Source organism: Leptopilina boulardi, unplaced genomic scaffold (genome assembly GCF_019393585.1).
Source record: "Leptopilina boulardi isolate dan_hultmark-lab unplaced genomic scaffold, ZJU_Lbou_2.1 LbouV2_367, whole genome shotgun sequence".
Lineage (NCBI taxonomy): Eukaryota > Metazoa > Arthropoda > Insecta > Hymenoptera > Figitidae > Leptopilina > Leptopilina boulardi.
Genome location: NW_026137937.1, coordinates 353,266 through 367,781, shown reverse-complemented (window position 1 = coordinate 367,781; position 14,516 = coordinate 353,266). Strand labels below are relative to the sequence as shown.

Genomic DNA, 14,516 nt, shown 5'->3' with positions numbered 1-14,516 from the left:
TTTAAAAAAAGTAAGAATTAAAATACTTTTGAATTACAAAATCTAAAAAAATCTATTGTCTTACCAAAACTAAACCTTATCTACCTAGAAATTTTTAATTCGCATGTGTAGTTATAAAAAATAATTTTAAGTTATGTTTAAAATAAAATGAAAATTTTGAAAAAATTGTTTAATTGTATACTTTACCTCAACTACAATTTTTAAGTAGATAAGGTCAATTACATTGAGACAACTGGTATACTACTGATTATTAAAAACTGCAACTTTGTTTTACTAAACAATATGTAAAAACTAAAAACACAGATAATTAGCAGTAAAAAATTATTTTACCCCACTGTTTATGTAAATAATTTATCTAAAATTAACTTTACGCTAAATGACATAATGTTTATAAAATACAAACAAAGGAAACATAAAAAAAATGTTATCCTATTTTACAATATTAAGTGGAAAAATGATGATTATAGTCAGACATTGAATTACTTGTTCATTTCTTAATAAACAAATTCTAGAAGTAAATTAGAATTATAAATAAAAGAAAAAATTTAAAAAATAAGAGCAACTGTTTTTGAAATTTCAGTAGGAAAACCGGTATAGTTAAACATTATATATTTTTATTGATTTATTAATTTTATTTTACTATGTTTTAATTAATAAATTGTGAAAAAAATAATACAAATTTGAAAAATATATAAAAAGGGATTTTTAAAAAATTTAGTAGAGAATGTAGAGAACAAATTGTTCCAATAATTTGAAAAAATTTTACATAATGTAAAACTTTACTTTTTTAAATAAATAAATAAATAATAGAAAATTGAAGATGTAATGGTTAAGATAAGAAGTTATTTATAGTCAGATTTATCTCATTAGAAAAGGTTATTAACTCAGTAGAAAAAAAAATCAGTTTCACTCAAACACATAACTAAATTGATTATCCACTTATTTTCAAACAAATGAAAAATAAATAAAAATCTAATTATTCACAATTTTTCATGTCCAATCAAATTGAGATCCAGAAACATCTTTTAGATGTTTTTTTTCAGCTTCCATACAAGAAAAAAAAATCAAAAGAATTTTTTAATTGTAATCAATAAATCATTACACAATAACTGTCAGACATCTACATAACTGTAAACAGTAAATCTAAATTACATATATTATATTATAATGTCCAGGTGAATAATGAGCGGAAGTTACAAAAAAAAATGAGTAATAATTTATTGAATGAGAATACAGAAAATAAATAATAATTTTCCAATGAATAATGACGAGGTGAATGAAAAAAAAAAGAAGTGCATCTCTGTGAATTTTTTGTTCACTTTATTAAGGTACTTCCTGATAAGGATATTGCTCGCCGGCTGGATAATCAGGAGACCATCCTCTATATGGTTGATTGATTTCCTCTTGTGACCTATGCCAGTGATCATGATAGATGTCATGGGGTTTCACTACTCCGTAACTGATCCTAGTAGACAAAGGTGGCGGTGGTGTGAGTAGTGCTTTCAAAGCAACTGCACCCGATAATAAAAGAGCCATCAGACCTGCTCCAAGACCTTTGATTCCAATGAGGCCAATTATCGTGATTATAATGGGTAGAATAATCAATGCCTTCAGCTTCAGTGCCAATAGAAGTGGCAGCAGGACCCTTTTCAATTTTGTTCGGGCTGAAAGACAAAGCAATTTATACATGTTAAATGTGTGTTCATTATTTTGAATAGACGTGTCATTTTAATTTTAATTATTTATTTAAATTTATAATTTTAATTTTTTTGTTTAAAATTATTTTTATTTTATAAGAATTTATTTTGTCTCTTTTTTTTGGAGCCAATATGGCGTCAAAAAAAATTTAGAAAATTGACTAGATTTGCATAAAAATGTTTCCTTTAGGGTTTTTGGGGTCGCTAAATCCAAATTTGAGGGCAGATTTATAAAATTCAAAATGGCGGACCAATATGACGGAAAAATTTAAAATTGATTCGATTCATTTAAAATTCGGTACTCGGGGGATTTTGGGGTCGCTGAATCCAAATTTGAGGTCAAATTTAAAAAATTCAAAATGGCAAACCAATATGAAGGAAAACTTTAAAATTGATTCGATTCGTTCAAAATTCGGTATTGGGTTTTTTTTTTTTGGAGTCTATGAATCCAAATTATGAATTTGTTAAATCTGACCTCAAATTTGAATTCAGCGACCCCTTATAATAAAAAACATTGGAATTAGAATTAAAATAAAACTAACAATGCAAAATCAATCCTAATTAACCTCAAAAAACAGTTTTGTAAAAAGAATCATGACATTTAAATGACGCAACAATGTTAATTAAATGTATTTCTCATTAGTATAAAAACAATTGAATTAATACTAAAATAGAAAATCGACATGAATTTATTGCTAAAAATCGTCTCTTTTCATATCTCGTGAAATTATAAAAATAAATCTCAAAAAATTTTTACAAAAAAAGCATTCAATGCTTCAATCTAAAAAAAAAATATATAATACATTAAAACGATTTCTTCACCTCTGGGCAAGGAAATAAATTACATGAAAAAAAATATGCGACAATTGACCCTCCCCTAAAAAAAAAAAAAAAAAGACGATGCTTCTTCGTGGGACTTTCTTTGCGGAGAAAGTGAAGATACCAAAGAACGTCGATTATATTATCCTCATGTTTTTCTGGGAAGCTTGAAATTAGTATTCGTGTCAAGTACATCCGAGCGAAATTCTGTTTCTTCTACTACTTAGAAAAATATTTCTCTCTCTCTCTTTTTTTTCTCTTCTTGTCCTTCCACGCACTGAAAAAGGTATAATTTAGGTTTAAGATTTTGGACATATTTTTGGTGGTGTTGAGGAGGTGTGCCACATTGATTAAAAAAAAAAAAAAAGAGAAAAGGAAAAAAAGAAGAAGAAGAAGAAAAAGGAAGAAGTATTAGGTTTGCGTATATGTCCTCGAGCCTACTTTCTTCGAATGTCGGCATTCTCTTTCAAGGTCTTTTCCCCATTGGTTTCCCTCCATACTACGTGTCCCAGATAAATCGAAATCCTCCTTCGTCCCTATACCCGAAGGCGCGCATTGACCTCCTTCGTGAAATTGATGTTTGCCCTTTCTCCTTTTCAGCTTCCCGACCAGTTGACGGATCTAAAGAAGTGGCACACGACATTACGGCTTTTTGCTCCCGAAACTTTCGGCTCGAATATTATACGACCGATTCACTATATATATATATTATATATATATATATACTATAATGGTAATTCGATATGCTTTTGCAGGTAAAATGCTTCAATGATTCTTCTCAAGAATTTTATTTCATTTTTTTTTTCTTTTTTTCTAAATCACATATGAAGTGTGAAGTGTGTGAATTTTTGTGAATAGAAAAAAAAGTAAGAAAGAAAAATGCGTCACACAAACATACAGGAAGAAATTTTTAAATGAAAGGTGCCGTTTGACCAATTGGGAAGTAGGATAATGTTTGGCATACTTTTGCGCCTATGCGCTTTATCGTGAAAGACCCACTTGATGCCGATTGGTGAGGGATTGGAAAGGAACGTTGCTATAAAATTATGCCACGCGGACAACGTTGTCACTCCAGTTTGGAACTGCAGCGGGCAAGGCCAAGGATCCTTTATATGATCACCTTGAAAAGTCGGAAATACAAATTGGAGATCGAAGATAAATGCGCGCCTTTTTGATCTTCCGCGCAAATAATATTTTCGATCTCAAGTATTCTTTATATTTCATTTTGAATTTCATTTCGATATTCTGAACTTCTTTATCAGCTCACGCTGTTAGTATTGTGTTCTAATTTCCATTTTAATAATTTTTAAATACTTTTTAAAATTTGTCTTTTAATTTATACTCTTCTTTTAATTTACATCTTATTTAATTTTATTTTATTATAATTATTTGCAATAATATGTATTTTTCTAGACTTTTCAATTTTAATTATTTTTCAATTTCCATCACTTTTTAATTTTTAATTTTTATTATGCTTTTTCATTTTTGTACAGAGCACATTTTAATGACATTTTTTTAAATTAAAATATTTTTTAATTTTTATACCTTCTCATCAATGCTGATCATTTATAATAATTTTCATCATTTTTTAAATTTAATATATAATTTTTTTGATAATTATTTAATTTTGATTCTTTATCAATTTTAATCACTCTCTAATTTTCATAATTATCTATAATTTTAATAATTTGATTGTCTTGTTGACTTCTAAATTTTTATTAGTTTCTTATTTTAATAATTTGATAATTTTTATCATTTTGGTAATTTTGATGATTTTTGATAATTTTGAAAATTTTCTAATTTTGATTCATTACAAATTTTGATAATTATCTTATTTTCACTTTTTTCTTATATTGATCATTTGCTAATTTTTATAACTTTTCATTAATATTGATCATTTTTCATCATTTTAATTAACAATTCACAATAATTAATTGAAAAAAATAACATTAGTAATAATAACATTAATAACATTAATAATACACTTAAAAAAAAATTATTTGATTCAAATAATCGGTTACTTGACTATTATCAAATAAATATTTAGTTGTGTCAAATAATTATTATTTGAATCATTTAAATGGTATTTTTTTCAAAAACATAAATTTTTGTTTCAAATACAATTTATTTAATTCAAATAAAAATTATGTGGTTCAATGAGAATATTTATTTGATAATAGTCAAGTAACCGATTATTTGAATAAGAGTTTTTTTTTAGTGTAACATTAGTAAATAATTGTATAAATTTTACCTTACTATTTTATTGATTTCAATGGTGCGATTAGTTTCATTTTAAAAGTTGAAATTTTTTAAAAGTATTTCTAAATTTAATTTTGTAATTATTTTAATTAACTATTTAGGTAAATTATTTTAGTATCGCATTAATTATAATAAATATATATATAAATTTAGCAATTGCAATAAAATTTAATATTATATTGTGTTTAATGTTTTTCGTTTTATCAACACAAAAAATTATTAATTAAAATTAATTAATTAAATTAATTTAATTATTAACTAAAAACTAAATATTCACCATATAGATATTAATTAATATTTCCAACTTTATTTTTAAATACAACCAAGTGCTAAATTAAAAATTTTATTAATAATTAATACTGTTACCAATTATATAATAGTTAGGGTTATCAATAAATTTTTTTGAAATAAAAATTTTTCAAATATCACATACATAATTAGCATTAACTAAAATATATAATATTTAATAAAAAAAATTATATATAATAAAAAAATAAAATGTATATAAAAAAATATATATATAATAAAAATATAATTAAATATATACTAGAAATTGTTATTATCTTAAAAATTTTACGTATAAAGTTATTTGCGCTCTATTTCATTAATAGTCTTACATTGAAGTGGAAAAATCATTGAAATGAAACTGATACTAGGCTCCCTTCCTTCATAACATTGTGAAATGTAATTAGGCTGATATGAAAACTTTTCACATATTCACATAGATTATATGATAATTACTGGAAATAATAGAGAAATTAACCTTCGATGTTTTTGCGCTAACCCAGTTACCGATAATAAAGGCAAATCAAATAATTAGTTCAAGATGATAAATTTCCTAATTAGTTCAAAGTCCATCAATGAAATTCGACTCTTGGTAAAATGTTAGCAGCTAATTAATATTTTTATAAAAATAATTATTTTTTACTAATTCACAATTATTACAAAAAAAATAATAATTTCTAATAAATTCATTTTTAAATATACTATATTTATCTGCATATATTTTTGCTCTTAAGATCAATTAAACATTAAATGTATTCAAAAATTTAATTATCCTTCAAATTTACACTAATAAATAAAAAATCTCTTTATTTACTACTTTTAAAAAATATTGTATATTAATTTAAAAGATTACTAAGACTAAATTAATGAACAAATTAATAAAGAATTAATGAAAAAATCATTTAAAAAAGAGTTGTAACCGAATTAATATAAAAATTAATTATCTAAAATAAGTTACATGAAAATATAAGTAAGAACATATTACACAAAAACGAAGAAAAAGTATATAAATTAAATTGGTTAAAATTTATTGTAGTTATACAATTTAATATTTATAATGAAGATATTGTAAAATAATGATATGAAAAATAACTTTTATTTTACATAATATAACTATTAAAAGTATAATCTAGTTTCTCTGCGTAAGATGTGTTTTAATTATTACGTATAAATGCAAAAGGATATGAACTTAGTAGACCAAAAGAGAATTCCAAATAGACATAAATTTTCATGTAACACTTGTGTTCTTATGCAGCGTAATAATAAGATGTTCGCGCTCATCTTCTTATAAAAGTTTACATCTTTTTTTTGGTTTCAAATTACATGCCTGTCGTATTCGAAAATTTTACTACCCATTTCTTTTTAAAGTAGACGTTTTTCAATTAACTTTTCAAGCCCACGAGAGAGATTTTCACATTAAAAAATAAATATATGCCTATCTCATCAGTAAACTAACAGTAAACGAATTCATTTTTAAATTTCATATGAAATTGATCCTTGTCGAGTCCACGTGCTCAATCAAAAAAAATAAATTGTCATTTAAAAAAATATATATTTTCTATCAAAATGAGATTTAATAAAAAAATGTTTATAAAATAAATTATTTTGAAAATTAAAGAAAAGAAAATTAAATCAGTTTCATTAATTTCGATTAGTTTAATATAATTTACCTTCAAAAGTACCGTGAGTCAGTTCACGTAGTTGAAATTCAATATTTTTCTCGCCAAGAGCACGTCCTAGGAAATCAACGGATGATCCATCATTTGGAAATGAGATTTGAATTTTCCTACTTCTGAGGAATTCATCAATCCTCCTCACCAAGGGATCGCGAGTTTCATTTTCTTCTTTAACTTCTTCTTCTTCTTCTTTTTCATCAACTGAAATTTTTTCAAGACTAATCATATTTCCATAAATACTGATAGATTCCTGTTTATTGAGCTGATCCATTTCTTCCGTCAATTTTGTTTCCATTATTTCTAAATTTTTCAAATTTGAAACTTTCACGGGATTCGACATCACCATTGTGCCGAGACACAAAGAAATCACTAAGATTTTCATGTTTCTTTTTGTTTAAAAAATTTTTTCTTATTAAAAAAAGAAATTATTCACGTTTATAAAAAAATAAATTTTTGTTTTTTACAATCGAATTCTCAACAGCGGCGAACAATTTTTGACTGTTTTTGCCCCCCGGCAATTTTTCTTTATATATCTCCGTTAAAGAAGTCATGGTGGGGAATTTGTGAACCATTTGGCAAACTTCGTATGGAACATAAATGTTTTGAATTTTAATGTCTCGTATTGAAGGCGCAATGCATTTAAAATTCATTGACATTGCGTGACGTCTGGCTCTCTGTGACAATTTTCCTTTTTAATTCAGATCACTTTCAACCCTTAGTTGAAGATAATTATTTCATTCTTTACTACGTAAAAAATATAAAATTTCTACAAGATAAATTTTAGGATAAAAAAATTTTTTAATCAATTAATTTTAATTATAATAAATAATTAAAATTTTTATTACAATATAGATATAGTAAATGAAGAATTCAATTTTCATTTTATAATTGATGTACATATTCTGACAATTAATTTTCCATAATGAGAAGATGATTTGAAGGGATTCTGCTTGTCAGATTTCATAGCGAGAGTCATATAATATTTAGTTATAATTGGAGGCACAAATTGAGAAATATCCGGTTTACAAAAATTTCAACATTCACTCATTCTTGATCGATATGTAGATATCGTTTCTGACTTTCAGGCGAGAATTAGTTTTCCTCGTTCGTCGTGACACGGTATGGCATGCAAAGCTGTGGCCCAAATTTCGTTTAAAAAAAAAAAAAAAAAAAAAACAAGAGCCAAGTTGACAATAATGGAAAGAGTTGCAACGGAAGAAGGTAAAATGAACAAGAATGGAACAAAGAAAAAAAAGAATCACACGGAATTCGTATGTTTAATATCCAATTTGAATCACATATGAGCTTCTTTTCAAATGTTGGAAATTTTGTCACCTCATTATTGAAACTTTTCACGTATTTCACATTTTTTTTGTCCTTTTCAAAAATACTGCATTTAGTAAAAAATAATTTTTTAATTAGCTGTAAAAAGAAGAAAAGAAAAAGCAAAACTGAAATATTAATCAGCAAAAGTAAAACAAAATCAAAAATAAAAAGAAAAGACAAAAAAAAGAAATTAAAGTAATGAGGAAATAAGAAAGCATTAATAAAAATTAACAAATATAAAACAAAGGAAAATAAGAAGAAAAGGGTAACTAGTGAAGAAATAACGAAACTGAAATATGAATTAAAAAACTAGTGAAGAAATAAACAAAGCCGAAATATATATTAACAAAGATGAAACAAATAGGAAAATATATAGAAAATATAAAAGTTATGAAGAATTTAAAAAAAAAACTAAAATATAAAATAGCAAATATAAAACAGAAAAAAAACTAGTGAAGAAATAACAAAGCTAAAATATATTAGTAGCAAACATGAAACAAAAAGGAAAATAAAAAGAAAAGATAAAAGTAATGAAGAAATAAGAAAACTAAGATAATAAATAAACTAGTGAAGAAATAATAAAACTGAAATATAAATTAACAAACTTGAAACAAAATGTGAAATAAAAGACTAAAAAGAAGAGATAAAAGTAATCAAGAAATCAGAAAACTAAAATATAAATTAGCAAATATAAAACAAAAGAAAATAAGAAGAAAAGAAAACTAGTGAAGAAATAACAAAGCTGAAAAATATTGTTAGCAAACATAAAACAAAAAGTAAAATAAAAAGAAAAGATAAAAGTAGTGAAGAAATAACAAAACTGAAATATAATTCGCCAAAGATGAAACAAAAAGGTAAATAAAACAAAAGAAGAATAAAAATCAGTGAAGAAATAAAAAAAATCAGCAAACCATATTACAAGAAAACCAATTAAAAAACATGTTCCCGATGACGTAAACAATAAAGCACTCAATTTTTGGTAAAAATTTAATAATTTATTTGACACAGTGATACAAAATAATTTAGAAATAAATTATACAGTTGATGAGATAATTTATATAAATACATTATTAAACCTAGCAGTCGAGTTGTTCCAAGAGTGAGGAATTGATTTTCTCGGAACGAGAAGAAGATGATGTTTTTTTTTGCAATATGCATAAAATGAAATTAATTGGTCTCATTGGTAACTGGTGATTGAGCGGCGTATGCCAAATTGTGTGCATCACCCTTGGTCGTTCCATCGAAACTTCTCCTATAGTATCCTTGTCCTTGAGCTGAGGCACCGCTCCATGCAGCTTGATTATTTTGTCCATCATACCATCCACCAACGGGTTGTGAAACTTTGCCAAATAATCCACCACCAACTCCTGCGCTGGCTCCAAACATTTTTTGGAATGCCAAAACAGCCGCCAAAAGTAATGCAATTTTACCGACAACAATTGCCTTGAATACAAGGAGTGCCAATCCACCGAAAAGAATTGGAACAAGAGCAATCAATTTCAATGCAACTCCTGCCACCAAGGGGAGGACCATTTTCTTGATTTTGCCACGACCTGCGGAAAACAATAATTTATCATTAGAATTTTCTTTTTTTTTTTTTTTAAATAAAAATTTGTATTTTATTTATTTAGAAAATATAATGAAGATGTGAAAGCAAAATTTGGAAAAAAAATTAAAAGCAAATCAAAGAAGAAATGTTATATAAAAAATTTCAACAATCCAAATCTAAATTATGTAAATTCATAAAATTTGATAATAAATTTAGTTCAATATTATAATTTACAAGTGAATTTTTCAATGAGGAAGAGCGATTATTATTAATAGAGATAAACTTTCACGCGTGTGGGTTGCGGAATGGAAAGTAAATTATTGTCCTGGATCTTGATCTTGTAAATAAAAATAGGTAATATGTTTAAAAGAGAGGCCACGTGGATAGGCTTTTTATTGATATGAAGAAAGTGAAAAGGCGTCACCCTCGAAGAAGGAATTCAACCGGAACAGGTTCAATGGATACAAGATAGGATTATTCTCAAAGAGAAGGAGAAAGGCGCGGTCGTTGTGTTTCTTTTTCACGTGTGACGTGTGTATTCTTATTGACGTCAATTCACAGGATGCAGCAAGTCGCCGGAGGAATAAAAATGATTGTGTAATAGGACTTGTCTCTTTCTGATACCAAAAAAAAAAAAAAGAAAAAAAAATCTCACTTTCTGAATGAATTCAGGAAAAGTCGCGCAACAAATGAGAAAGATCCTGAAGAATTATTATATACATCAATGTTACGTGAAATTAATTTCTCTCGTAATGCCACGTCATTCAGAAAGCGAAGTTTCAATATATTCTGAATTAATTGCAATCGAAATTTTAATTATTTAATTTTTGTGCGTTTAAAATAATTAAATTTTTAAATAATTTATACAATTAATTATAACTTATTTGGTTATTATTAAATTACCAAAATTTTACTCATTAAGAAACCTAATGAATTTTTTAAAAATTAATTTACCCCTTTTTTTGCTTTTTATTATAGAACTCAAAACGATTTTTCAAAAAATCTTACCTTCAGTAATGGCACGGGAGACGGATTCCTCGGACATGTTGACTTTCAATGTGTGAGATTTGAAAAATGCCATTGCAGATTCGAAGAGCATGTTTGCTAATTTCAAGGTCTTGTCGGTTATATCACGTGGAAGTTCATTCAAAACGTCGGATTCCGACTTGAGAGACTTTCCATTTCGTTCCACTGGAACTGAAATTATAATTAATTATTATAGACGAGTGTTTCATTAAATTCTTCTGTATACCAAATAAAAGGAAAATTAAATTATCAATTTACAATTGTCTCATTATTTTCGTTTCTCTTATTTCGAAAAAAAAATCACAACTTTGCCCGAAAATTTAAATCCATTGTCATATAAATATTTTTTAGGACATTTTTAATATAAAAAATTTATTATTCATATTAAATTTTAAAATAAATTTCAAAAAATTACTTCCAAATTAAAATCTTTTTTTAACTTTTCAAAAGTACTCATCGACAAATATAAAGAATTTATTTTAACTCTGATTTGATATTCTATTTTTTCTATAATAAATTTCTCGGCTTCTGATATTAAAAGAAAAAAAAAAGAGAATCACCGCTTTTACGACTATTAAAAATTTTCAGGTTATTATGGAAATTGAACAGTCAAAAGTCCCGCAATATGAGACAACTTGTTCTTTTTTTTTTCTAATGTCCTTGAGAGAAGCTCGTAAAAAAATTTAACGAAGAATGGTTTTTTCTTATTGAGGAAAAGAAATAAACCGTAAGCTTCGAATGAATGATGTGATTTTAAGGCAAATTTCTAATACGTAAAGTTTGCCTGTCATTGTCGATTCTACGAATAGTAAACAAGTTTTACATGTACATGGCTTTTAGCGGTGTTTGACTATACCCCGAAAAAATAAAGAAAAGAAAAATGTGACACTACTAACAATAAATGAAATGTGAATATTATTATTAGTTATGCGGTTTAACTGTATATTACAATTGCGCGTATACTCAATTCGTTTATATTCCAATGTCGTTCACAATTTTTTATTCTATGCAAATGATGACGACAACCGGAATTTTGACTTTCATTACAATAATTGTCTGTTTACTCGGCCTCAATCACTTGAAATTGAAAATTTGCCATTTTAACTAGAGAAGAAAATTCATTTTACAATTAAGGATTTTTCTGAAAAAAAATTAAAAAGCTTTTTTTCTGATACATTTTTAATGGAGAAATTACTTTTTCCTTAATTTTCATAAATTTTCTTTGACATTAATTCAAATTTCCCCACCGGAACAAAATTTTTTGAACAAATTATTTAAAAATTAAAATTTTTCTTTACGAATTGAAATCAATGGAAAAATAATGAAAAATCATAAATTAGAATAAGTTAAAAAAATTTAGAAGAAACACTGGATTTGTTTTTTAATTTTTCTTTTTCTTTTGTTTTAAAGAACAATCGGACAAACAATTGTAACAAAAGTTAGTCCTACTCCATATTCTCGAAACTTTAAATAAAATAACAATTTCAAATTATTTGAATATTTTTTAACATTTAACATAATTAAAAGTTGAATTTATTCAAATGAAACTTTTGTTGATTCAAAGTACATATTAAAAATAAATTTTTTCACACTTTTACTGAAAACTGAAAATTAAAAATTATTATATTTTTTATTTAAAAAAAAATGAAAATCTATAGATGGTGTTACTTTTCTTTTAATTTTTTCATCTGCTAATCCAAATTTTTATTTGTTTGATATTTGTTCACTTAGTGTCACACAAAAAATTGGGGTTACAAAATCCACAAATAGGGTGAAAAAAAAAAATTTTTTTTTCTCACCATTAGCATCCCTGACGAATTTAACTCCATCGATGAGTTGAATGTCGCTGGATCTCGCGGCTCTTGTGAGAGCATTTGAAGCTTTAATTGCAAGACAACTGAAGAGATCATCATCAAGTTGTAGGCAATCCAATTTTGGAACACCCTCAACTGCTCCAGCTTCCGGTGCTGGGACTGCAGCCACTGCCGCGACAACGAAACCAACAATAAAAAACTTATACATTTTTGTTAATTGATTTTTTTTTTTTTTTTTTAATTTTTAATCACTCAGTTCTTTGATGAACTGTCACTCCAATGAACGTTCGGAAAATTTTCGGAGCTGTGTGACCTGGCCATGGCTGGAGCTTGAATCTTTATAGGAGTTCCTGAGGTCCCTATGACCCCCTCTCTATACCATCTTGACGTGTGACAAACGCACACGCACACATACACATACTTATGATCGGGTACACTCATCTCTTCACGTGTCTACTCAAACGTTGAAGATATACCTCCCCAGATAACTTTCATCGATAATTTTTTAAACAAACGATCGTAAGTCGCGTTTCGATTGGGCGGATCCCTTCTGCTCATTTCTTGTTCGAGATTAGGATAGAAATTTTTTTTAGTATTTAGGTCATAAGGGGAAGAAGGTATATTTTAAAATATAGCATTAGGAATTTTTTTTTTAGTCGCAGTATCCTGAGGTCATCAATTCCTTGTATATTTTAAATTATGATGGACGTTTCAAATTCTCTACCATTGAATATATTCTTCTAATTGTTGAGACTATAAATATATCTATTGAGTTCTCTTATAATGCCTTTCGCCTTCAATTGAAAGTGACTACATTTTTTTTGCCTATCATCCTTTTTTTCATTTTTTTTTTTTTTTGATATTAAAGTATTTATTGTCTTTTCTTCTTGTATCATTTATTTTAAATTCAATAAACTGTTGATAAACCAGTGCAAATTATTAGCCATCCTATTAATTTCTTCGTTTAGTATATTACTATCTTAGTTTGCTTTAAGGATGTTTTAATATTAAACATAATTTAAATTTAAAAATACTTTTATGCAGAAAAAGAAGCTATATTTATTTTTATCATTTTCATGAAAAGAAAATTTCAAATATATATGATATTCAAGAAGTAGTAAAAGATAAATTATTGTTATCAAGTCACCATGGCTGCGTGGTAACTTACATATACAAGTTCCATCTCCAAGGTCCAGGGTTCAATCCCTCATGCGAAGGAAAAAAAATTACTAAATTTAAATTTTATCTGAACCTTAATATCTCTGTAATAATTTGTAATACTCTGTAATAACGTGTAGTACTTAGTAATAAGGGTAATATGAGGTGTATTACCGGTAGTCAAGTGTACACGTTTTTAACTAGTAAATTCCCCCTCGCTAAAATTGAAAACTTTTTTTTAATCAAGGGCCAACGATTTCTAGTTTTAAAAAATGATAACCGGTTCTTTGATCGGGACCCTTAATTGCTTATCATAAATAATTTTAAATCCTGAATAATTCTACGGTTATTCTAGATTTTGAAAAAACTAGAAAAACTCTTTAGCCACAGAGCAGATAATCTTGCCGCACTGATTTCTATTGCTGCGTTACATTTCATGGTAGATACTTCCCAAAATTTCTTGCCAAAATTTATTAATAATTTAAAAGATAATTTTTCTGTCATCACAATAAAAATTTTAAAAAATATTAAAATACAGCATCTGATAATTAAAAAAGTGAAATTTATCATAATTCAATATTTTCTTCTTCTATTTTGTATTTTCGATAATATTATTATTGTCTTTAAACGAAAAATAAAATTCTTAAATTGTTTAATCTATTATTTATCTACATAATCTGATATTCAATATAATTATGGTATAATAAGTTTTTTAATCTTTCAAAATTAAGTGTAAAAAGAGTCAAAATATTTAGCGAAGAATTAAAAATATTTTATTTTCAATAAAATTATAAGAAGCTATTAAATTGAAAATATAAGTATACCTATATAATAATGTATTCAGCTAAAAATTGGGTTCTTAATGGAAGTTCGGATGTTTAAAATATTTTCTATTACGAAGACGTTC

At 26.2% G+C, this 14,516-nt stretch overlaps 2 protein-coding genes across 2 annotated transcripts; both read right to left on the bottom strand.

Annotated features, from left to right (window-relative positions):
• Positions 1-1,299: 1,299 nt before the first annotated feature.
• On the bottom strand, positions 1,300-7,246 carry LOC127287028 (uncharacterized). Its single transcript, XM_051313726.1, has 2 exons — positions 6,731-7,246; positions 1,300-1,664 (listed from the first exon to the last, which is right to left on the bottom strand). The coding sequence occupies exons 1-2, from the start codon at positions 7,116-7,118 to the stop codon at positions 1,324-1,326; spliced, it is 729 nt and encodes a 242-aa protein (XP_051169683.1). The 5' UTR covers positions 7,119-7,246; the 3' UTR covers positions 1,300-1,323.
• Positions 7,247-9,035: 1,789 nt separating this feature from the next.
• LOC127286989 (uncharacterized) lies at positions 9,036-12,779 on the bottom strand. Its single transcript, XM_051313663.1, has 3 exons — positions 12,437-12,779; positions 10,620-10,808; positions 9,036-9,615 (listed from the first exon to the last, which is right to left on the bottom strand). The coding sequence occupies exons 1-3, from the start codon at positions 12,657-12,659 to the stop codon at positions 9,230-9,232; spliced, it is 798 nt and encodes a 265-aa protein (XP_051169620.1). The 5' UTR covers positions 12,660-12,779; the 3' UTR covers positions 9,036-9,229.
• Between the last annotated feature and the right edge of the window lie 1,737 nt (positions 12,780-14,516).